Source organism: Hyperolius riggenbachi, chromosome 1 (assembly GCF_040937935.1).
Source record: "Hyperolius riggenbachi isolate aHypRig1 chromosome 1, aHypRig1.pri, whole genome shotgun sequence".
NCBI classification, from domain to species: Eukaryota; Metazoa; Chordata; class Amphibia; order Anura; family Hyperoliidae; genus Hyperolius; species Hyperolius riggenbachi.
Window position 1 is genome coordinate 308,184,981 of NC_090646.1, and position 23,250 is coordinate 308,208,230.

At 43.6% G+C, this 23,250-nt stretch overlaps 1 protein-coding gene and 1 pseudogene across 3 annotated transcripts in view; one reads left to right on the forward strand and one right to left on the reverse strand.

Moving 5' to 3' along the window:
* The window catches only part of MYDGF (myeloid derived growth factor), a 466,921-nt gene that overhangs the window by 54,126 nt on the left and 389,545 nt on the right, over positions 1–23,250 (reverse strand). Inside the window, exons 5-7 of one of the 3 annotated variants that reach the window (XM_068233815.1) lie at positions 12,885–12,984; positions 12,545–12,627; positions 12,321–12,450 (exon numbers count right to left, since the gene is read on the reverse strand). The exons of 1 other annotated variant lie outside the window; for it this stretch is intronic. In XM_068233815.1, the coding sequence (XP_068089916.1) occupies positions 12,555–12,627; positions 12,885–12,984 (173 nt within the window). In that variant the 3' untranslated portion in view covers positions 12,321–12,450; positions 12,545–12,554. Of the gene's footprint in view, positions 1–12,320; positions 12,451–12,544; positions 12,628–12,884; positions 12,985–23,129; positions 23,226–23,250 lie in introns of those variants that run through there. One more of the 3 variants, XR_011020489.1, reaches the window with a different exon arrangement.
* Positions 9,892–10,702, forward strand: LOC137548977 (chromatin target of PRMT1 protein pseudogene; annotated as a pseudogene).

Consider the following 23,250-nt stretch of genomic DNA (forward strand, 5'->3'; position numbering starts at 1 on the left):
CTTTTGCAGAAATTACAGCCTCTAAACTCTTCCTGTAAGTTTCAATGAGAGTCTGGATTCTGGTTGAAGGTATTTTGGACCATTCCTATTTACAAAATATCTCTATTTCATTCAGGTTTAATGGCTTCCGAGCATGGACACTTACTCACACCACAGATTTTCAATTATATTCAGGTCTGGGGACTTAGATGGCCATTCCAAAATGTTGTACTTGTTCCTCTGCATGAATGCATTAGTGGATTTTGAGCAGTGTGTAGGGTCGTTGTCTTGTTGAAAGATCCAGCCCCGATGCAGCTTCAGATTTGTCACCGATTCCTGGACATTGGTCTCCAGAATCTGCTGATAATGAGTGAAATCCGTGCATTCCTCAACTTTGACAAGATTCACAGTCCCTGCCCTGGCCACACAGCATGATGGAACCACCACCATATTTTACTGTAGGTAGCAGGTGTTTTTCTTGGAATGCTGTGTTGTTCCTCCTTGCATAATGCCTCTTGTTATGCCCAAATAATTCAATTTTAGTTTCATCAGTCCACGGCACTTTATTCCAAAATGAAGCTGGCTTATCCAAATGTGCTTTAGCATACCTCAAGCGGCTCTGTTTGTGCTGTGGGCGGAGAAAAGGCTTCCTCTGCATCACACTAGCATACAGCATCTCCTTGTGTAAAGTGCGCCGAATGGTTGAACGATGCACAGTGACTCCATCTGCAGCAAGATGATGTTGTAGGTCTTTGGTGCTGGTCTGTGGGTTGACTGACTGTTCTCACTATTTGTTGCTTCTGTTTATCTGAGATTTTTCTTGGTCTGCCACTTCGAGCATTAACTTGAACTGAGCCTGTGGTCTTCCATTTACTCAAACTGTGGAAACAGACAGCTGAAATCTCTAAGACAGATTTATGCATCCTTCCCCTAAACCATGATGGTGAACAATCTTTTGTCTTTAGGTCATTTGAGAGTTGTTTTGAGAACCCCATGTTGCTACTCTTCAAGGAAAATGAAAAGAGGAGGGAAACTTACAATTGACCCCTTTAAATACACTAATAATTGGATTCACAGGTGTATGTAGGTCAGGGGTCACTGAGCTTACCAAGCCAATTTGAGTTCCAATAATTAGTTCTAAAGGTTTTGGAATCAATACAATGACAACAGTGCCCACATTTATGCACCTGCCTAATTTTTATTTAAACAATTATTGCACACTTTCTGTAAATCCAATAAACATCATTTCACCTCTCAAATATCACTGTGTGTGTCTCCTATATGATATATTTAACTGACATTTTTTATCGTAACAGCCATCGATGTATACAGGAAAATCATGACGATTAACAAGGTTGCCCAAACTTTCGCATCCCACTGTATTTATGAATGACCTAGTAAATTAAGTAGAAAGCAATGTTGTTAATTTTGCAGATGATACAAAATTGTGCAGAATCATCGCTCCTCAGGATGATAGTGACATATTGCAGAAGGATCTTGATAGGGTGGCTATATGGGTATTGGGCAAATAAATGGCAGATGAAATTCAATGTTGAAAAATGTAAAGTCATGCATTTTGGTCGTGCCACTGGTCTAGCACCATACAAAATAAATGGGACATAAAACGACTTAGGAGTACTCCTTGACATCAAGATAAATAATCATATTCAATGCCAAGCAGCTGCAGCTAAAGAAAATAACATTTTGGGATGCATTAAAAGGGAAATAAAAACTCGGCATACTAACATAATATTGTCCGTTTAACTTCCTAATAAGGCCGCATCTGGATGGAATTCCGTTCCGGGCACCGCATTTCAGGAAAGATATTGCAGTTTTAAGCCGTAGATGCGGCGGCGATGTTCCTTATCAATCGAGCCGCTGATGCAGCTCGATTGATAAGATCCGACAGGACGGATCTCCCCACCGCCGATTCCCAGCTCGCTCCCCGCGAGGGGACAATGGCAGGAAATCGAGCAGAAGATAAGCGGCGCCGGCGGGGACGAGCGGGGAATAGAATCCGGAGCGGGTATGCGGCGGGCACGCGGAAGAGGCGATCCGGCAGCTAATCAAGCCGCCGGATTGGAGCCTCATCTACCCGTGTAGATGAGGCTTTAGAGCAGGTGCAGAGACAAGCAACAAAATTGATTAGAGGGACAGACTGCCTCCCTTACCAGGAAAAATTAATTAAACTGGGCTTATTTAGTCTGGAGAAAAGATGCCTTATGCTGGGCATAGACGGTTCGTTTTTCTTTATCAATCGAGCCGCTGATGGCTCGATTGATAATTTCCGACAAGGCCGATCACTGCGTGGATCGATTCCCCGCTCGATACCCGTGGGCGGACAATAGCAGAAATCGAACTGAAGGTAAGGAAGCGCCTGTGGGGACGAGCGGGAATCGATCCAGTCGCGCGCGGGGACGCGGCGGGAGTCGATCTGGCGGCTAATCGAGCCGCAGAAATGAACCGTCTATGCCCAGCATTAGAGGAGATCTAATTAGGAAAGGGTTCTTTACAGTACGAGTGATTAAAATGTGGAATGTAATGCCACAGGAAGTAGTTATGGCAAATTCTATATATGCATTTAAGGGGTAGCTTAGATGCTTTCCTTGCATTGTGCACAAGCCTCGGAAGAAGCTGGGAATCCCTAAGCAAAACAGTCATTAGGCCATGCACCACAAGCACCCACTGCACCTCCACAATCCCAGCACAGCAGCATAAGGTCTTGCACAGATAAGTGATTACCAGTACCAGCCTGGACTGTTTTTATCTTGCACTTTGCTTTCACGCTTAGCTGTTTGTTGCTAGTGTTGGGCCGAACAGTTCGCATGGCGAACCTCTCTGGGCCTCTTACTACTTCCGGGTCGCATTGACCCGGAGTAGTACGCCTGCGCTGCCCGGCGGAGCGCGTCCTAGATCGCGCTCCTGTTGCCGGGCACTCTCTGCGCATGAGCGTGACGTCACTAGTAGTAAGAGGCCCATGGATTTAGAGATGTTCGCCGGCGAACGATTCAGGAACCGTTCGCCACATCTCTATTTGTTGCTTGTCTTCACAAATTAAACTGCATAGTGCCGGAATTCTGTTTCTCTTTTGTGCCCATCGAAATACAAACATGGCTATAATTACTAGGTAATTCCTGTTGGTGTTTTTCCAGGTATTTTATCTGATTGCCATCTGAAGTCAGAGGGGGATTTTTTTTCCCTTTTGGGGCTAACTAGAACATGCCCTGTAAGAGTTTTCCACCTTCATCTGGATCAACAGGGATATGTGCGGGTGCAGGGTAGTGTACTTCATTTTCTGGTTCAACTTGATGGATGCAATTCTTTTTTAAACCCAAATTACTATGTAACAATGTAATTACCCTATGTATTTACAAGGCAAATACACAGGAGATATATACAAACATATACAGTGTTTGTGTGTGTGTACACACACACACACACACACACACACATATATATATATACACATACACACATATACATACAGTACAGACCAAAAGTTTGGACACACCTCATTCAAAGAGCTTTCTTTATTTTCATGACCAGTGCTGCTCAAATCCGGAGTCGGGAGATACCCGGATAGTTCTTATCCGGATATCTCCCAGTAAACCTGTGCGGGGGGGGGTTCAATCTTACCTGTCTGACGTCTTCTTCGTCCACGCATGTCACGTGATTAAAACACTTCCTCCTTCAACCCGGAAGGAGGAAGTGTTTGTAATCACGTGATCGCCGCTTGGACCGCATCGTGGGAGGTGCTGAGGGACGGACGAAGAAGACGTCAGACAGGTAAGATTGACCCCAAGCCCCCCCCCCCCGCACAGGTTTACTAGGAGTTATCCGGATAGAACTATCCGGATGTCTCCCGGTTACGGATTTGAGCAGCCCTGTTCATGACTATGAACATTGTAGATTCACATTGAAGGCATTCAAACTATGAATTAAGACATGTGGAAGTATAGTACATAACCAAAAAGTGTGAAACAACTGAAAATATGTCATATTCTAGGTTCTTCAAAGTAGCCACCTTTTGCTTTGATTACTGCTTTGCACACTCTTGGCATTCTCTTGATGTTTCAAGAGGTAGTCACCTGAAATGGTTTTCACTTCACAGGTGTGTCCTGTCAGGTTTAATAAGTGGGATTTCTTGCCTTATAAATGGGGTTGGGTCCATCAGTTGCGTTGTGGAGAAGTCAGGTGGATACACAGCTGATAGTCCTACTGAATAGACTGTTATAATTTGTATTATGGCAAGAAAAAAGCAGCTAAGCGAAGAAAAACGAGTGGCCATCATTACTTTAAGAAATGAAGGTCAGTCATTCTGAAACATTGGGAAAACTTTGAAAGTGTCCCCAAGTGCAGTCTCAAAAACCATCAAACGCTACAAAGAAATTGGCTCACATGCGGACCGCCCCAGGAAACGAAGACCTAGAGTCACCTCTGCTGCGGAGGACAAGTTCATCCGAGTCACCAGCCTCAGAAATCACAGTTCAACAGCAGCTCAGATTAGAGAACAGGTCAATGCCACACAGGCCCATATGCAATTAACTTTTTCACCTGAGTTATCTCCTAGGAGATAATTTTCATCTTCTCCTTAAACTAAATTTTCAGCATTTAACCATTGAAAAAGAACCCACAAGTTGGTGAGAAAGTACTATTACATTTATTTTGAGCATTTTTTTTAGCTTGCTGGTAGCTTAACCACTTCTCTACCACAGGTTTTTTCCCCTTCAAATGCTCTTCCCATTCATTCAGTAATAACTTTATCACCAATTATCACCCTGAGATGATCTATACATTATTTTTTGCAGAAAAAACTAGGCTTTCTTTGGGCAGTACTTTATGCTAAGAATTATATTATTTTATATGCATTTGACAGGGAAGAAGAAGAAAAAAATGAAAAAATCACCATTTCTCAGCTTTCAACCATTGTAGCTTAAAAATAAAATGTGCTATTGTAGATAAAACAGACACCTTTTATTTGCCAATTTGTCCCAGTAATTACAATGTTTAAATTGTGTCCCTAGTACAAAGTATGGCGATAATATTTTATTTTGGGTTAGGGGTGAAGGAGTTTCAAAAATAATGAAAATGTATTTAATTTTTCTATGGTAAGTGAATAATGGTGTATTTGGAAGTAGTTTTACTTCTTGGCCACAAGATGGTGCTATACGTACTCAGTTTTCTAAAAATAGAACACAGAACCAAATATTTAGATGTATTTATAGGTGTTTGTAAACAAGGACGTAGAAAAGCCTGGCAGAAGTTGCTAAGTGGTTAAAAGACATTTTATGACAAGTTGTGAAAATATCACCTAGGAGAAAATTCAAGAGAAAAAGTTAATTGCATATGGGCCACAGAGTTCTAGCAGCAGACACATCTCTAGAACAACTGTTAAGAGGAGACTGTGTGAATCAGGCCTTCATGGTAGAATATCTGCTAGGAAATCACTGCTAAGGACAGGCAACAAGCAGAAGAGACTTGTTTGGGCTAAAGAACACAAGGAATGGACATTAGACCAGTGGAAATCTGTGCATTGGTCTGATGAGTCCAAATTTGAGACTTTTGGTTCCAACCGTCTTTGTGCAAAGCAGAAAAGGTGAATGGATGGTCTCTACATGCCTGGTTTCCACCGTGAAGCATGGAGGAGGAGGTCTGATGGTGTGGGGGTGCTTTGCTGGTCACACGGTTGGGAATGTATTCAAAATTGAAGGCATACTGAACCAGCATGGCTACCACAGCATCTTGCAGCGGCATGCTATTCCATCCAGTTTGCGTTTAGTTGGACCATCATTTATTTTTCAACAAGTCAATGACCCCAAACACACCTCCAGGCTGTGTAAGGGCTATTTGACCAGGAAGGAGAGTGATGGGGTGCTGCGGCTGATGATCTGGCCTCCACAGTCACCAGACCTGAACTCAATCGAGATGGTCTGGGGGTGAGCTGGACCGCAGAGTGAAGGCAAAAGGGCCAACAAGTGCTAAGCATCTCTGGGAACTCCTTCAAGACTGTTGGAAGACCATTTCAGGTGACTACCTCTTGAAGCTTATCAAGAGAATGCCAAGAGTGTGCAAAGCAGTAATCAATGCAAAAGGTGGCTACTTTGAAGAACCTAGAATATGACATATTTTCAGTTGTTTCACACTTTTTGGTTATGTACTATATTTCCACATGTCTTAATTCATAGTTTGGATGTCTTCAGTTTGAGTCTATAACAGTCATAGTCCTGAAAATAACGAAAACTCTTTGAATGAGACGGTGTGTCCAAACTTTTGGTCTGTACTATATATATATATATATATATATATATATATATATATATATATATATATATATATACTAGCTGGACGCCCGGCGTTGCCCGGGTATGTATTTGGCTAGTGTTGGCTCTGCCCACTTTTCCTAACCCTAACACACAATTACTTAATGACCAAGTATGTGAGCTTTGCGGTCTTTTGCATCAATAATTTGCAATTAAATAAAATTAATCTGATTGGATGTGACTCCACCCCTTTTCTGAATTTGAACCTTAATCACCCAATGGCCAACTGTACCAGGTACAGGTGATTAACAGTGCAAGAATGGCAGCAATTAAATATTCCCCTTAAAAATCAATAGGTGGATTTTGATTGGCTTTTATAGGCTCCACCCACTTTTCTGAATATTAATCCCAGTCACCCAGTGACCAACTGTGCAAAGTTTGAGAACCCTACCATTAACAGTGTAAGAATGGCTGCAGTTTACATTTGCGCAATGAAATTTGTATTTTTCTCCACCCACTTATTTCCTAACATTGTTCAGGTATGTATTTGGCTGGTGTTGGCTCCGCCTACTATTTCTAACCCTAACACACAATTACTCAATAACCAAGTTTGTGAGCTTTGCGGTCTTTGACATCAATAATTTGCATTGAGATTAAACAAATCTGATTGACTGTTTGTGGCTCCACCCCTTTGTCTGAATTTTAACCCCAGTCACCCAATGACCAACTGTACCAGGTTTAAGGCTTGTGCCATTAAAAGTGCAAGAATGGTAGCAATTACATATTCCCCTTGAAAATCAATATGTGAATTTTGATTGGCTTTTGTAGGCTGCACCCACTTCTCTGAATATTAATCCCAGTCACCCAGTGACCAATTGTGCAAAGTTTGAGAACCCTACCATTAAATGTGTAAGAATCGCTGCAGTTTACATTTTCTCAGTGAAATTGAGATTATTCATTAATTGCAACACAAAGTTTGTTTTATACATGATTACGTGTCCCTGTGGCCTTAAATACGTGGGGGAGACTACTCGCCCCTTAAAATCACGTATACAGGAGCACGTAAGTAACATTAAAAATGCAACGATTGGATCTCCATTGGGGGAGCACTTTCTAAAGTTTCATGCAAGTGATCCAGATAAGCTTAGGTTTAAAGGGTTCTACAAGATGAACTTGTCACCAAGGGGTGGTGACTATGAGAGAATGTTACGCTAAACTGAGATAAGGTGGATCTTTAGATTGCATACACTGTCGCCCAGAGGCCTTAATACCGATCTGTCTCTTGTTCCTTTTTTACCACCATAGAAAGCAGACCAGTAATACTGGGGGGTCTGTGATCTTGCTGCAGCGTGAATGTAGAAGCTGGGCAGGTATCAGATTGTCCAGGTGAGGTCTGCATTATATGATCTAGATAAGATCATAAATTGCTATAAAGGATTTGAGGAGCTGTGCTGAGAAATATATCAGAGATGAAATATAGAGCTCTATGACATGTCGCCATGTTGAGGTGCGATTTGATGTCGCCTGTGGTCCATTGAACCCGCTGCGGCGTAACATCAAAAAGCCGGGCTGGCGGTGAACCGCATCTGCCATTGTCGCACAGTAAGGTGATATGTAATATCCATGATTCTGTTTATATGAAAAGCAAAAAACAAAGGTCCGTGTGCCTGAGCCCTTGCCTGGAGAAATTGGGTCAAAAGTCCTTGAGCCCTTATTATGGGAACCTGAGATGAGCAATGGCCAAAATGATTAAATCCTGTGCATTTGAGATAGTGTCCAAACAGGGTCTCCTGCTAGGTGAATAAAATACAATATCTACTGCCTATGGCTGGCCTTGTGATAGTTGTGACTGTATGAGTGGCAATATGGATGGCTAAGTAGGTGAAAAGACAGGGCTGAACAGCTTACCATACAACAGTGCACAATTAAAAATCTGTTCAGCCGGAGAAGCATTCCAGGCAATGATTGGAGAAAGCAATGCATCACTAGTTGCTAAGCAGAAAATATCTCTCCTCTGGCTGACTAACAACCTAACCATGTGACTGTGAGATAAAAGGACTAGCAGCCAATCCCATACTATGTTTGAGAAAGCTTGCTGAGACAAGTGAAACATGTTACGTAACACGGACGTGACAGGCTGCTGTTACCTCAGAACTGCTCAGTGTTCCACGCTGCCTGCCTGGCCGGCCACTCTGCAGGGTGTTTGATACAGCCATCCTAGGACTAGAGATGGGAAGTCCGGATCTTTTCAATGATTCGGATGATTCAAATCGGATCATTGAAAAGATCCGGATCTTTGAACCGAATCTCGAATCATTTTACTAGGGAAGCGTTCTGGGGGTGAAATGACTAGCAGGACAGGACTTTCCCTGCAGTGGACAGAGAAGGGGAGAGGGTGGACAGACAGAGAAGGGGAGAGGGTGGACAGACAGAGAAGAGGAGATGGTGGACAGACAGAGAAGGGGAGATGGTGGACAGACAGAGAAGGTGAGAGGGTGGACAGACAGAGAAGGGGAGAAGATGGACAGAGAAGGGCAGGGAGTGGACAGAGAAGGGGAGAAGATGGTGGACGAAGAGGGGTGAGCAGAGAGCAGAAATGTTTTTTTGCACACATTATGCACAAGTTGCACAAATGAATATATTTCACCTATATGTTCATCTGTATACTCTGAATGCAAACGTCTCACAGTGAAAGAAAGCATTCCCCAATGTGTCCTTTTCTCACCTCGAACACTCATCATAAATTTAGGGAGAAGTTAAGTGCAACTGTTTAGAGCAGAGTGCAGGAGTATCATATTGCACTGCAATCACAGTGCCTGCCCTGTCATTCTAGCCCAGCACTCTGTCTGCAAAGTTACTGAGCTGTGCTTCTGAGCCGAAAGTTTCCCATTTGTTCACTATGCACAACTACGGAACAGACAGCCTAAAATGAGCAGTACATTACAGCCAGTACGTGTGCTCTACACAGATCTGGCAGTGGCACCCATGACCCCTCTCTCATCTACCTGTCCCTGCAAGGCTGGCTCTCCTCCAACTGAGCGATCCATCTCTGCTCTGCTTCCAGGACCCCACTGCCCGCTAAGAGGGGGCAGGCGTGCCACTCCTGGCTCCACCCCCTTTGTGAACCGAATCATTCATTTTCATGATCCGGATGATACAACTCACAAAAAAGATCCAGATCAAAGATCTGAATCATTCATGATCCGGACAACACTACCTAGGACAGAACAGGAGGAAGTGCCAAGCCCAAGGTGTCCAGCCCTGGTGCCCAGCAGTGGTGAGAGCCCGACTGGGCAGTAATGTTCAATTCTTGAATCATCTTGTGATGTATATGGACTGGCTTTGGAGGTTGTGTATGTGGAACAGCAGTTACCCAGTTGCAATACTGGAGTCTGGATGCTACATAAGAGTTTATCACCTGTGACAGTCCATAAGCTGATACAATGCTTAACAAAAAGAGTGAACTGTTTCCAGGATATATGTGAACTGCTTAAAGGGACACGCACTGAAAAGTTTCTGTGGCTAGTATAGCCTTCCTATTCGAGTTGGAGCTGTTGATAAGGGGTACCATTGTGGCTCTGGTTGTGCCTATCAGGCTAAGAAGTGGAAGAATGGGGTTAATGAAGAGGTGTGGGGTATTGTTGGGGCAACTCAAAAGTCAAGATGGCCACACCAGCAGCCACTAAAGTCCTGCTAAAGAGCACCACCAAGCTGTCACTGAACGAGCGCTTTACTAACATGTTGAAGAACTAACAGCCAATGCCGGTCAACATCCATGCCACCATGCAGCAGCAGCACCTAGCCAGCGCCAGGAACAGAAGACTGGCAAAGCAGATGGAGAGCAGGCTGTCTGTGCAAGCCGTTCTGAAGATGAAGCAGAGCCTGAAGCAGTGACTGAGGAAGAGCAACATCCAGGACCACTTAGGGAGACCGTCAGGAAGCCTTTAGCGAGGTGCCATCAGCATGAGAGGAGGCGGCTTGGGAATGCGTGGATCTCCGAGGGGCATGAAGCGGGCCGGCCAGGGAGGATGGGGAATGGTGAGGGGAGCAATGACCATGAGAGGGCAAAACCTTCGAGGGTGTGGCGGAGGCCCCCAGAGGATGGCTCTGAGGAGAGGCGGCACACGCGTGGGCGTGGAGTTGCCGGGAGAGGAGGAATGCGAGGGGGACCTATGGGCCGTGGAGGAATGGGAGGAAAAGGCCGCGGCAGTGCAATGGCCCGGGGAAGGGGCAGATTCGGCCGAGGAAGAGGACGCGGCAGAGGAAGGGGGCCAACCCGCCCAACATTGACCAGAGAGCAGCTCGACAACCATCTGGACGCCTACATGTCCAAGATGAAGGGTCACCTGGACGCAGAGCTGGACGCATACATGGCCCAGGCGGATCCAGAGAGCAATGACTGAGCCCCACCATGACACCAAACACTTTATTTAAGGAACTGAATTCTACCAGACACAACAATGGCAGCCGAACGCCTAATCACCTCGTTTTAGAGTTCCTTTTACATTTTTATACTTAGGACTGTTTAAAAAAAAAAAAAGTTCTGGGCACCACATTACAAAAAAAGATATTGCAGTTTTAGAGCAGGTGCAGAGCCAAGCAACAAAATTGATACGTGTGATGGAAGGTCTCACTTATCGAGAAAGGTTAGATAAACTGGGTTTATTTAGTCTAGAGAAAAGACGCCTTAGAGGGGATCTAATTAACATGTTTAAATTAATCAGAGGGCCATATAATAGCTTGGCGGATTAACCTTTTGTCCTTAGGCCTTGTCAAAGGACTAGAGGACATGATCTGCACATGGAGGAAAAACGTTTTAGCCATTTAGGAAAGGGTTCTTTACAGTAAGAGTGGTTAAGATGTGGAATGCATTGCCACAGGAAGTCGTTATGGCAAACTCTATACCTGCATTTAAAGGGGGCTTAGATGCTTTCCTTGCGTTGAAATAAAGTGTCTCAAGATCCGCACCATCAGAAGAATATTTATTAGTTCAATCCATAAAAACACAAGTTAAAAAGTATGGGTACACATGTGAATGATGACGCACAGGCGTTTCAGACCACCACGGTCCTTCCTCAGATCATAATGGACCCACAGTGTGGGTCCATTATGATCTGAAGAAGGACCGTGGTGGTCTGAAACGCCTGTGCGTCATCATTCACATGTGTACCCATACTTTTTAACTTGTGTTTTTATGGATTGAACTAATAAATATTCTTCTGATGGTGCGGATCTTGAGACACTTTACTGCAGACGCTCGCTACTCCAGAGTGGATCTCGGCACATCATTGCATACCATCGGTGCAGGAAACAATTCAGATTACACTTCCTTGCGTTGAAAGACATCCATGGCTACAATTACTAGGTAATGCCTAATGATGTTGATCCAGGGATTTTATCTGATTGCCATCTGGAGTCGGAGAGGAATTTTTTTCCCTTTTGGGGCTAATTGGACCATGCCTTGTAAGGGTTTTTTCGCCTTCCTCTGGATCAACAGGGATTTGTGAGGGAGCAGGCTGGTGTTGTACTTTGTTCTCTGTTTGAACTCGATGGATGTATGTCTTTTTTCAACCAAAATAACTATGTAACCATGAATCATGGCTACACTGATCCATCATATTGATTGACAACACATTGGCCTCAATTCACTAAGCTTTATCAAACATTTTACCGAACGTTTGATAATTTACCTCATGGGTAAAATCTAATTTTTAATTCACTAAGGTGTTATAGATTTATTTAAGGTTTTATCGATAAAACATTCAATAAATCTGTAACACCTTAGTGAATTCAAAATTAGATTTTACCCATGAGGTAAATTATCAAACGTTCGGTAAAGTGTTTGATAAAGCTTAGTGAATTGAGGCCATTGTGATTAGTTTTGCTAAGAATACTGGGGTTAATACCAGGGGCGTAACTAGAAACCACAGGGCCCCCCTGCAAAACTTTGGATGCCCCCCCCCCCCAAACACAAGACCCCCCCCCCCCCCCAAAAATAAATAAATAAATAAATAAATAAAAAAATAAGTAAAAATAAAAACTCGCAATGTTTTTTTTGTTTTTTTTTTTAATTATGGCATATATAAAACACCACATATGCTCAATGTAACCAGTCCACGTTCAAGAGCACTGTACTATTGAAATATCAACCAGGAGCACAAGGTAAACAATCCACACAAGTAAAACAATCCACAGGATGATAAAGTGTCAGCTGTGAAAAACAGAAAGACAAAATGAAAACAATTAAGTATTTGGAATGACAGTGTGTAGGTGTGTAGTGCAGAAAAGAAAAGTTTAGGACTTACCCACAAGTCTTCAATGCAGAAATCGTGAATTTAGTGGTGAAACGCCAGTGTCTATCTTCATTGGAAAACAGATCCCACCATTCCTTTAAAAGAGGTAAAAATTAACCAATAGTACAGTAGAATCTCATAGTAAACTCTGATATAATTAACCTCTGGATACAGTAAACTCAGTTATCAATTCCCTGCAAAAGCACCTGTATAAATATACACTGTCTGTGACCAATTCTGATAAAGCAAACTTTTGATATAGGAAACTACTTTTCCTGGTCCCTTTGAGTTTACTATAAAGGGGTTATACTAATCATACAATTCTACTGTGTATTTCTTTATTTTTACTTACTTTTTCACTTGCACTTGAAATCTGAAGTCTTTAACCGTAGCCAATATCAAAATCTTAACGAATGAACATCCACAATCCAAGATAAAACAGAAAACAGAACCTAGATTACAAAAATAGAAATGCATTAGTACTGTCCTTTGAAACTTTTTTTTCCCCCTCTTTTTGACTAACACAGCTTACTCCATGCACATAAAGTTAATGTAGAGTATATTTGCTCTTGGAGTCACCTGGCTATTGATGGACAAGTCCTTTATTGACCCATATAAAACTTAATTTTCAATGGGAGATAGAGGGGGGTTTCCATTTCAATGCGTGCTGTGTGGAAAAATATTTTAAATGATCCACAATGATTAAAGTTATTCCAGTTGTCTGGCACAGGGCTGCAGTGGCAGCTTAGATATGACAATATATCTTTAGTGCATAGGGAAAATGAAAACAGTAAGCAGCTGTGGAGTCAAAAAAGAGGAAAAAAAAAATTAAACGGCTATCAGTTTATGGACCTCAAATAGTGGAAGCAAAATTGCAGGCAAATGTTGAACAGGTTCTGAAAATATGTTCAGCCACTTTTAGCACACTAGGTAGCCAGAGAAGGGCCAGTTGACCATCTGACTGTGAATAAGCACCATCACGATGCTGAGTATTTTCTAGTACTTGCCACTTTCAGCAAGATCAATCTACAATATTCATGACTTACAGCAATATTACACTTTTAGATTGGTGAAATAGGTTCCTGACAAATTAGCATATAACTAAAGTATTGTCAATTTAGCTGTGTCTTGGAACATAAAGAGGTTAGCTGCTTATGTTTTGGGTTAGCTGTAAGCATTTCAGGATACATGTAGAAGGAATATAAATATATATATATGTATATATAAAAAAAAGTTCGACATTTGCCTGTTTTTCTGCTTTGCGATGCTCAGGTGTGGCTATGCCAACAGGGCTCTGCCAACTGAAGCTAGGCTGGACAAATTGCAGAACTCAAGTAGCCAATGAGCTTAAAAAAGGCAAAAAATAAAAAAAAAATAAAAAATGGCACTTAACCTTAATCGGTTCTCAATTATGGCCATTAAACATTTCCCATTGGCTCCTGGTTTGGACCAACTGGCTCTTGAAATCCATAGCAATTTATCCATCCATGGAAGAAAGGCTTAAGAGTTAACTGGCTATGCCAACGGGGCTATGCCAACTGTACTTAGGATAGAAAAGAGAGAACTGGCTATGCCAACGGGGCTATGCCATCTGTAGCTAGGCTGGAAAAGAGTGAACTGGCTATGCCAACGGGGCTATGCCAACTGTAGCTACGCTGGACAAATAACAGAAGTCAGGTAGCCAATGAGCTATTGAAAATTACAGGTGTTAGTTTAAGAAATTTTCAATTAATCTTGCAATTAAAACATTTCTTTATGGGTCCGATTTTGGACTCACTGGCTCCATGAATTCCATAGTTATTTGCCCATTCCTAAAATATTTTTAAAAAACTGGCTATGCCAACGGGGCTATGCCAACTGAACAAAGAAGCTGGAGAAATCTTTGAACTCCAACCTCGAACCAGTAAACTCACTCAGAACACTATTAGAACAAACGTTTGCGTGCTTTCACTTCTGCAAAGGTCTCCACAATGCTGTCAAGGTTTAGCATCTTTGCTCGTGCATTTTCAATGCTTAGGACAGCAAGCCCAGAAAGTCTTTGCTCAGACATTGTGCTTCTCAAATAGCTTTTAATTAGCTTTAATTTGGAAAAGGACCTTTCTGCCGATGCCACAGTCACAGGTAAGGTTAAGAACAATAGTAAGGCTATGCAGACATCTGGCAATGTGGAGGCTAGGGCACTGTTCTCAACCAAAAGCAAGTGGGTTAGGTCCTTCACAGAACAAACTTTCTGTATATCAGTTTTAAGTGCTGATCTGAAGCTCAGAAGCTGTCTAGGGAAAAATGAAGATAAATCGCTGGCATACTTGGATTGCAGTTTTTCTGCACCTTTAAATAGTTCATCATCTGAAACTGATGATAGAACAGCTGGCTGAATAATATGAAAGCGATCAACAACTTCATTCAGTCCCTGAAATCTATTCGAGAGCTGGCCGGTAACTGTGTCTAAGCACTTATAAAAAACGTAGACTCTGAAACGTTCTTCTGGGTCTTTTAAACGTTCATCCACACACAGTTCGTCAAAATGCTTTTTGACTAAGTGAACTCGCTTAACTTCAAATTTTGGTGAAATATTTCAGTTCTGTGCCAGCAAAACAGCATTTTTTTTTACTTCATCAAAATTATTTCTGAACTGGGACACCTCTTCAATTGCAGTTTTTATTAACTGAGCAGTTCTTGACAAATCCATGCTCGGAGACTGGAGTACTTTGGAGAGAGAATTTACTACGCTCAGAATTTTTGACTGAAGAACAATGAGAAATATGAAGTGAAAGGACTCTAATTTTGTTTTAATCCTCATTGCCTCCTCTCTTTCACTTTTCTTGGATGACACAAGAATGATTTTTGATAATGCCTTCAACACATCTGCATATCGAAAACGTAAGGCAATCAGTGAGTCAAATCTAGAAGACCAACGTGTGGGGCATAGTTTTTTCAAAGTTACTGAAGACTCAGAGTTGAAACTAGAAAGAATTTGACAACGCTTTTCACTATCCCCAAAAAATGTATACAATTGCTGTAGAGTTGTCATAAAAGATGAGATTTCAGCTATGTCAGACACAGCATCCTGAAGGACTAAATTTAAGTTGTGAGCAGCACAATGAACATAAAGTGCATTCTCCTGCCTTTCTATAATTCGGGCCTGAACCCCAGAATAGACTCCACTCATCGTAGCAGCTCCATCGTAACCTTGACCACGGCATTTGTCCAAAGAGAGGCCTTTTTTAGCAATGCATGCCAAAATGTCCTGCTCTATCCCAGCAGCAGATTGATCTTCTACCACATGAAACCCCAGAAAAGCCTCTTGGATGACAACTTCGATGGCTCTCATACTGATATCTCTTTTAATTGACACATAGCGAATGACTTGGCTCATCTGATCCACTTTAGAGATGTCTTGAGTTGTGTCAATGATCAGTGAGTAAAACTGAGCCTGCTGTACTTCAGAGACTATGTCATTCACAACCTGTTTTGAAAGAATTTCTATTATTTCGTTTTGTATTGTAGGGCTAAGATACTTGGTGGTACCCTGTGGTAACTGTAGCAGTTGTTTAAGTATAGGGTCATACTCTGCCAATAGTTCTATAATAGCTAGAAAATTTCCACTATTTAGTTTGCCAAGTTTTTCACGATGGCCTCGGAAAGCAATGTTCCCCATTGCCATAGTCAGAGTGACATTAATAATTTTTTTTAAAACCTCTCTCCAAAACCCTTTTTCCTTTCGGATTTGTCTTTCCTGCTCCTCATCAATGGTTCCCTCTCTTCGCCAGTGACCATAAACCACACATGTATCAATATGAGTTTGGGATGTTTCATGCACATTTATTTTTTTAGAAAGTTCTCTCCATACTTGAATACTTTTTGCCCAAGCCGGTTCAAGTCCCAGCTTTTTACGATCCCCAAAAAGCCAGCATGGCTCACAATACACAGAATTTAGTTTGGGCGAGTAACATAGCCAGGATACTGGAATTTTTAGCCCTGTATGTGTTATTTTCTCATAGTAACTGACCGAGAAACATCTTCTCTCATCATCTCTCGGAAAGGGTCCAACAGGTCTGCAAGGACCATGAGAAATTATAAATCTCTTCACACGAGGATCTTTTATGGTTATTGGGAAATTAGCTCTGTCTGTGATGTATTTCTCTGCAGCAATGGCAGTCAGGTCAATTACATCACTACCCACCAATTCCAGTTCACCTGACCTGTGTGGTTCAGCTTCACACACTTCTACATTGTCCCCTGCAGGGCTGCCAACATCTAAAGATGTACTTGGCTCTGATTCAGCTTCGCATAGTTCCACGGTTTCCCTTGCAGGACTGCCAACATCCAAAGATCTTGTCTCTGCTATAGTATTATCCCCTGTTTCAGACTCCTGCACTACACTACCCGGGGAGCAAAGAGTTTCTGGGCTTGCTTCCACAACACTTTCAATGGGTGAAGATGCCTTAGCGCTTTCACCAGCACTGGGAGCAGTAAAAAAAACTGGTAATTTTTGGATTTTTTTTTGATTTCTCGTTTGCCTCCAGCCTTTTTTTCCGTTTCTGTGCACCACTTTGATGGTGGTAACTAGACATGTTACTGATGGTTTATGCTGTAGGAACGAAGTATAAGTGAACATTCCTTTAAAATTCTACACTAAGCAAGCTTAAAATGTTCTAAAAACTAAAATGAGTACATTATGATACCGTCATATTGAAAGATGAAGGCTTTACGTTCCATAATATTCACATGATCCATCAATAGTATATAAATGTAAAGCTGGCCAAATATGTTAAACTGATCAAATCTACCTGTCACCCGTTGGCCTAGCATTTCTGATCCATTCACTTTTGATTGGATTTTGGGCTGAGCAGATAAAGGGTGGAGGCGATAGTCAAGAAATTAGCATTGCACCACATTTTTATATAGGGTACACATCTTCCACACCGCTTTACAAAGTATATATAGTCTTGTCACTAACTGTCCCTCAGTGAGGCTCACAATCTCGAATCCCTACCATAGTTATGGTCTATTGCGGTATAGAGCCAATTTAGGGAAAATCCAATTAATTCAGCTATATGTTTTTGGGATGTGGGAGAAAACACAATTGGCTGGAGGGAACCCATGTAGACATGGAAAGAACATACAAACTCCTTGCAGATGTGAAAGTGCTATCCCCTATGCTGCCCATTAACATCAAACAGTACCAATTTTGTAGTTAAATTAATGCTTGACAAATTAAGTGATATTGATTAAGAGGGAGCATGCCATGTATGAAGTGATTACTATCCAATCAAATAGAAATTGGATAGGAATCAATCATTTAAAGGGAAGGTTCAGGCTTCAATTAAAAACAAAACAAAAACGATATCCACTTACCTGGGGCTTCCTCCAGCCCGTGGCTGGCAGGAGGTGCCCTCGTTGTCACTGTGGGGGCTCCCGGTCTCCCGCGACAGCCCACGACCGAACCAGGAAGTAGCGTCTCGGTCCTGGCTTCTTTCTTTTAAATTCCGCGCTCCACGCGGGCGCGATGGCGTCATCCGGCCTGTACTGCGCAGGCGCAGTAGTTCTGCGCCTGCGCAGTACAGTCCGGATGACGCCGGATGACGTCATCGCGCCCGTGTGGAGCGCGGAATTCAAAAGAATGAAGCCAGGACCGAGACGCTACTTCCTGGTTCGGTCGTGGGCTGTCGCGGGAGACCGGGAGCCTCCACAGTGACAACGAGGGCACCTCCTGCCAGCCACGGGCTGGAGGAAGCCCCAGGTAAGTGGATATCGTTTTGTTTTTTTTTAATAGAAGCCTGAACCTTCCCTTTAAAACATGACCGACGGATGAGGATGGCTATTCAGCAACTATTGCAACTTTTTTTTGTTTTTGAAAGGCAAAATACTCACCTAAAGATAACCTGCAGAGCTCTTTGGCCTAAGGGATTAGGTATCGTCCACTGCTGGGTGACAGAGCACCCACGACAATATACATACACATCATTAGCCTCCGTCTAATGATGTGTATGTTGCTATGCGGGGGGAGCAGAGAGACGGAGCGGTGTGCGGCATTGCAGCGGCAAGAACAATGTTGTCTCGCAGAGCCTATCATGCTGCCGTTGTACACTGGCTATGGTGTTATCGGATACCATAGTCAAGTTAAAACCAGCACTAGTATATACCTTAACCTATCAGCAGCTCCAAAGGGATTTTTTTGTTTGTAAAATGTGCACTGCTTTTGACTCAGTCTGCACAACTCGTGCTGTAAATTATTGTAATGCTTGGATGTCTCTGCTAGCAGAAAATAGAGAAACTAAAAACTAAAAGCAGAAGTCCTCTGTTGTCTCATATGGCCCCCTAGGGACAAACGGTCATACACATCAACACATCACAGCAGTAAAAATATTAGCAAGGAAATGCAACAAATAAAAAAAATGTGCAAATATTAAATTGGCCTGAAACCCTTGCAAGCCTCTAAATAAAATGGCTGCTAAAGGGATAAAGAGGAACTGTAGTGAGAACATAATGAAAATATAATGAATACAATTTTACAATAAAGATTTAACAATACTCATTTATAGATTGTTTCCTCTCTGATTTACATTCTGAAATTTATCACAGTGACAGGCAGCCAAAGTCCTGCCAGATGACCTGTACAGAATGTTCGTTTATAGAGAATCCTATGGTCAGAGGGAGATATTCCTTATTGTCCAATATCCGAACAGTTTTATAGCGCTTTCTCCTGTCAGACTCAAAGCGCTCGAGCTGCAGCCACTAAGGATGTGCTCCTGTGGCCACTCTGCAGTGTTAAGGAGTCTTGCCATGAATTCTTACTGAATAGGTACTCACCCTAGCCAGGAGAACCATTGTCTCCCTTGTCAAAGGCAGTGCCCTTAAACAGTACTATTTCCCCCCACCCCCTCCCCCATGCACCCCAGTCTAGGCAATCAGAGTAGCAGTGCAGTGGTATATGTGATATGCAGCCATCCTATCAAGCAGCTGCCTGCTCCAATCTCCTAAATGTTGCATGTAATCATGCGACAAATCAGAGAACTATGATGCAGAGGGTGATGCATTGATATGTGCTGGAGAATCAGGAAGGGTGACACATTGCAGAAAGACGTAAGAGGCTTTATGTACCACAAAATACCACCACTGCATCACTGACAAAAAGGAGCACAAGAGAGTGCATGGGCCCCCACAGTCAAAGTACAGAGCAGCTACAGCCGCTCTCTTCCCCTGTCACTTACTATATACGGACTGTAGATTTGTTCTTAATAGTAGTGTAATGGGGGCAGGGGAAAAAAAATTAAACTTAACTTACCTGGGAGCGTACTGTGCAGGCACTGTACGGTCTGCGACTACGCAGTACGCTCCCGATGACATCAGCAGGAGTGAGGAGACAGCCGCACAGGCACAGCGGTTTTCCAACTTTAATCCCAGTGAACCGGCAGCAGGGACTGGAGCATTGGCGAGTGGCTGAGCGGGCACAGGACGTCAGCGGGGGAGAGTTAGAAGCCTCAGGTAAGTTCAACCCCCCCCCCCCCACACACACACACACACACTACTCCATTAACCCCCTTGGCAGTTATCCCGAGTCAGGCTCGGGACGGAAAGCCGCAGAACAGAGCGGTAGTACTGTGCCTGAGTGAATTACATGCAGGAGTTTCTGCAGACCTCTCTGATGTATGGTTTTCTTCTTGTTTTTAGGGTCTAAAAGCTTGTGAAAAATGTCACGTCTTTTAGAACATAAATCTGTAAATAATTAGAACGCCAAGGGGGTTAAAGGACAAATGAAGTGAGAGGGATATGTAGGCTGCCTTATTTTATTCCCTTAAAGCAATACCAGTTGCCTGGCTATCCTGCTGATCCCCTAGCTCTAACACTTTTAGCCATACATCCTGAACAAGCATGAGGTAGATAAGGAGTTTGACATAGTCAGATCTGCCGAGATTAGCTGCATGATTGGTTCTGTTGTAATTCAGACACTACTGCAACCAAATAGATCTGCAGTGCTGCCAGTCAACTGGTATTGTTTAACAGGAATTAAATATGGCATTCTCCATATACCTCATTACAGTTGTCCATTAACCTGAAAGAGGAGATGTCAGCCATACTATCTCAGAAAAATAAACCACATATTTAAGTTGATAAATACTTCCTCTACTTATATAACACATGTGTTGCACTGTCCACATTTTGATGTCAGTGAATTTTATTTAGATAATTAAGAGAATTCTATCCCTGGTGGGAGCCATGTCTTTTGCCCACAGTTTGAGGCTAAATCCTGATGTCATTTCTTCCCTTAACTCTCCTCCAATCGCTGAGTCACCTCAGCCTTGCTTGTAAACACAAGTGAGCAGAGGATCGTGTTTCACCCAATCAACCAAGCAGGGAAACAAAGGGAAGAGGATGAATATATTAGATAAAAAATAACTCCCAGCATTCCAGTTGATGCCTATAGCTCTTAAAGGGCCAGTGCTCCTAAGGTATGTAATAACTCCAAACCATAACAGCAGGAAAAAATGTTTTGAAAGTTCTGAATGCAGGATTAGCATCTTTATCACTTAACCAGCTGAGCGGTCTGGACGAGCTCAGCTCGTCCAACACCGCCAGCGGCTGCCGCTCAGGCCCTGCTGGGCCGATTTTAATGAAATAAAAAGCAGCACACGCAGCCGGCACTTTGCCAGCCGCGTGTGCTGCCTGATCGCCGCCGCTCTGCGGCGATTCGCCGCGAGCAGCGGCGAAAGAGGGTCCCCCCAGCCGCCTGAGCCCAGCGTAGCCGGAACAAAAAGTTCCGGCCAGCGCTAAGGGCTGGATCGGAGGCGGCTGACGTCAGGACGTCGGCTGACGTCGATGACGTCACTCCGCTCGTCGCTATGGCGACGATATAAGCAAAACAAGGAAGGCCGCTCATTGCGGCCTTCCTTGTTTATTCTGGGCGCCGGAGGCGATTGGAAGATCGCCTCCGGAGCGCCCTCTAGTGGGCTTTCATGCAGCCAACTTTCAGTTGGCTGCATGAAATAGTTTTTTTTTTATTTAAAAAAAACCCTCCCGCAGCCACCCTGGCGATTTAATCAGAACGCCAGGGTGGTTAATACACTCAGACCAGTTGCTGTTGAAATTTGATTTTTTTTAGGGTGACAATATGGCTTAAAATTCGGAACACTGTTCCCTCTCAGTCTCAGCCCCCTGCACCTCCAGTGATCCCCTGTCCCACCATTGCACTTCCCCTTGTGTCCTTCTCTGTCCAACTAACCTTTCTCCTCCACTCACCTTTGCATAGTAAAAAGCAGCAGCTGCATGTCTCTCACCTCATTCATCAGCTCCTGCAGTGATCAGAGAACTCTCCTGTCCCTCATTCTTCTCACTAGTACCAGCTTCTGCTGATTGTGTCATTAAATACGACCAGCACTAGAGGAACAGCAAATTAGAGGAGAGATCTCTGATTGCTGCGGGCTCTGATGGATGAGGTTAGAGATATGCTGCTGCTTTTACCTACACACAGGGAGCAGATAAGGACACACGTACATTACAGGGAGTGCCTGACATGGTGGCTGGTCGTCATTTCATATCTGCGGGCGTAAGTCAAGGGTCTCCCTGTATTTGAAATATAGGACACAGATTTTTTTTTTATTCCCATTTTTTAGGGGAAAAAAAAAAAAAGGTTCATATTCACAATATGGTAAGGCTAGGTTCACATTGGATACGGTTGAACCTGGATCCGTGCTGTCTGTGTGTTGCACGCACACGGATACGTGCTGCTTTTTCAGCAGCACCCGTCCTGGATCCGTGTGCGTGCAGCTATTTGCTGAAGGGGATGACGAGGACGGGGGGCTGCGGGAAGCGGCGCCCGGGAGGGGGGGGGTTGGACCCCCCTCCCGGGTCACCTGTGTGCCTCCCATCCCCGCTCCCCTCCAGCTCTGTGGTCAAAATGTAGAAAAAAAAGTTACATTATATTAAATAAAGAGCCGGCATATTTACATGTACTTTCCCTGTTTCACGGTAGGGCACTTCCGCCCATAGCGCGACGTCACTTCCGGGGATATTCCAGTGATGTCACCGGAATCCCCAGGAAATAGCTTCAGCGGTATGGGCGGAAGTGCCCTACCGTGAAGCGGGGAAAGTACATGTAAATATGCCGGCTCTTTATTTAATATAATGTAACTTTTTTTTCTACATTTTGACCACAGAGCTGGAGGGGAGCGGGGACGGGGGCACACAGGTGACCCGGGAGGGGGGTCCGACTCCCCTGGGCGCCGCTTCCCGCAGCCCCCCGTCCTCGGCATCCCCTCCAGCAATGCCAGCCTCCATTTTCCCCACCTGGGACACTGGGAACGGAGCCGTTCCCAGTGTCCCTAAAGTACAAGTGGGAATGGAGGTCGGGAAATGCAGTGTTCTGCACTACCCGTCCGTGTGTACGGGTGCGTGCAGAATGCTGCAAGATCCTTATGTGCGTTCCGCGTCTGAGCAGGGACGCACACGGATCCGTGTGCACCTCTAGTCTGAATGGTGTCTATTGTTTACATTGGTATCCGTGAGCACGGTTTAGAAAACCGTGCTCACGGATACGTTTTCTTCTCAAGTGTGAATGCACCCTAATGCATATACAAACAATACCACACATACTTACACACAGAAGATCAGCCAGGAAGCACCGTCCGAAGCACTGCAGGTAGCCCTCTGTCTCACTCTCTTGCAGCTGCTGTGTAGCCTGTGTTTAACAGCCCTGAAAATAGGAAGAATAATTTTAA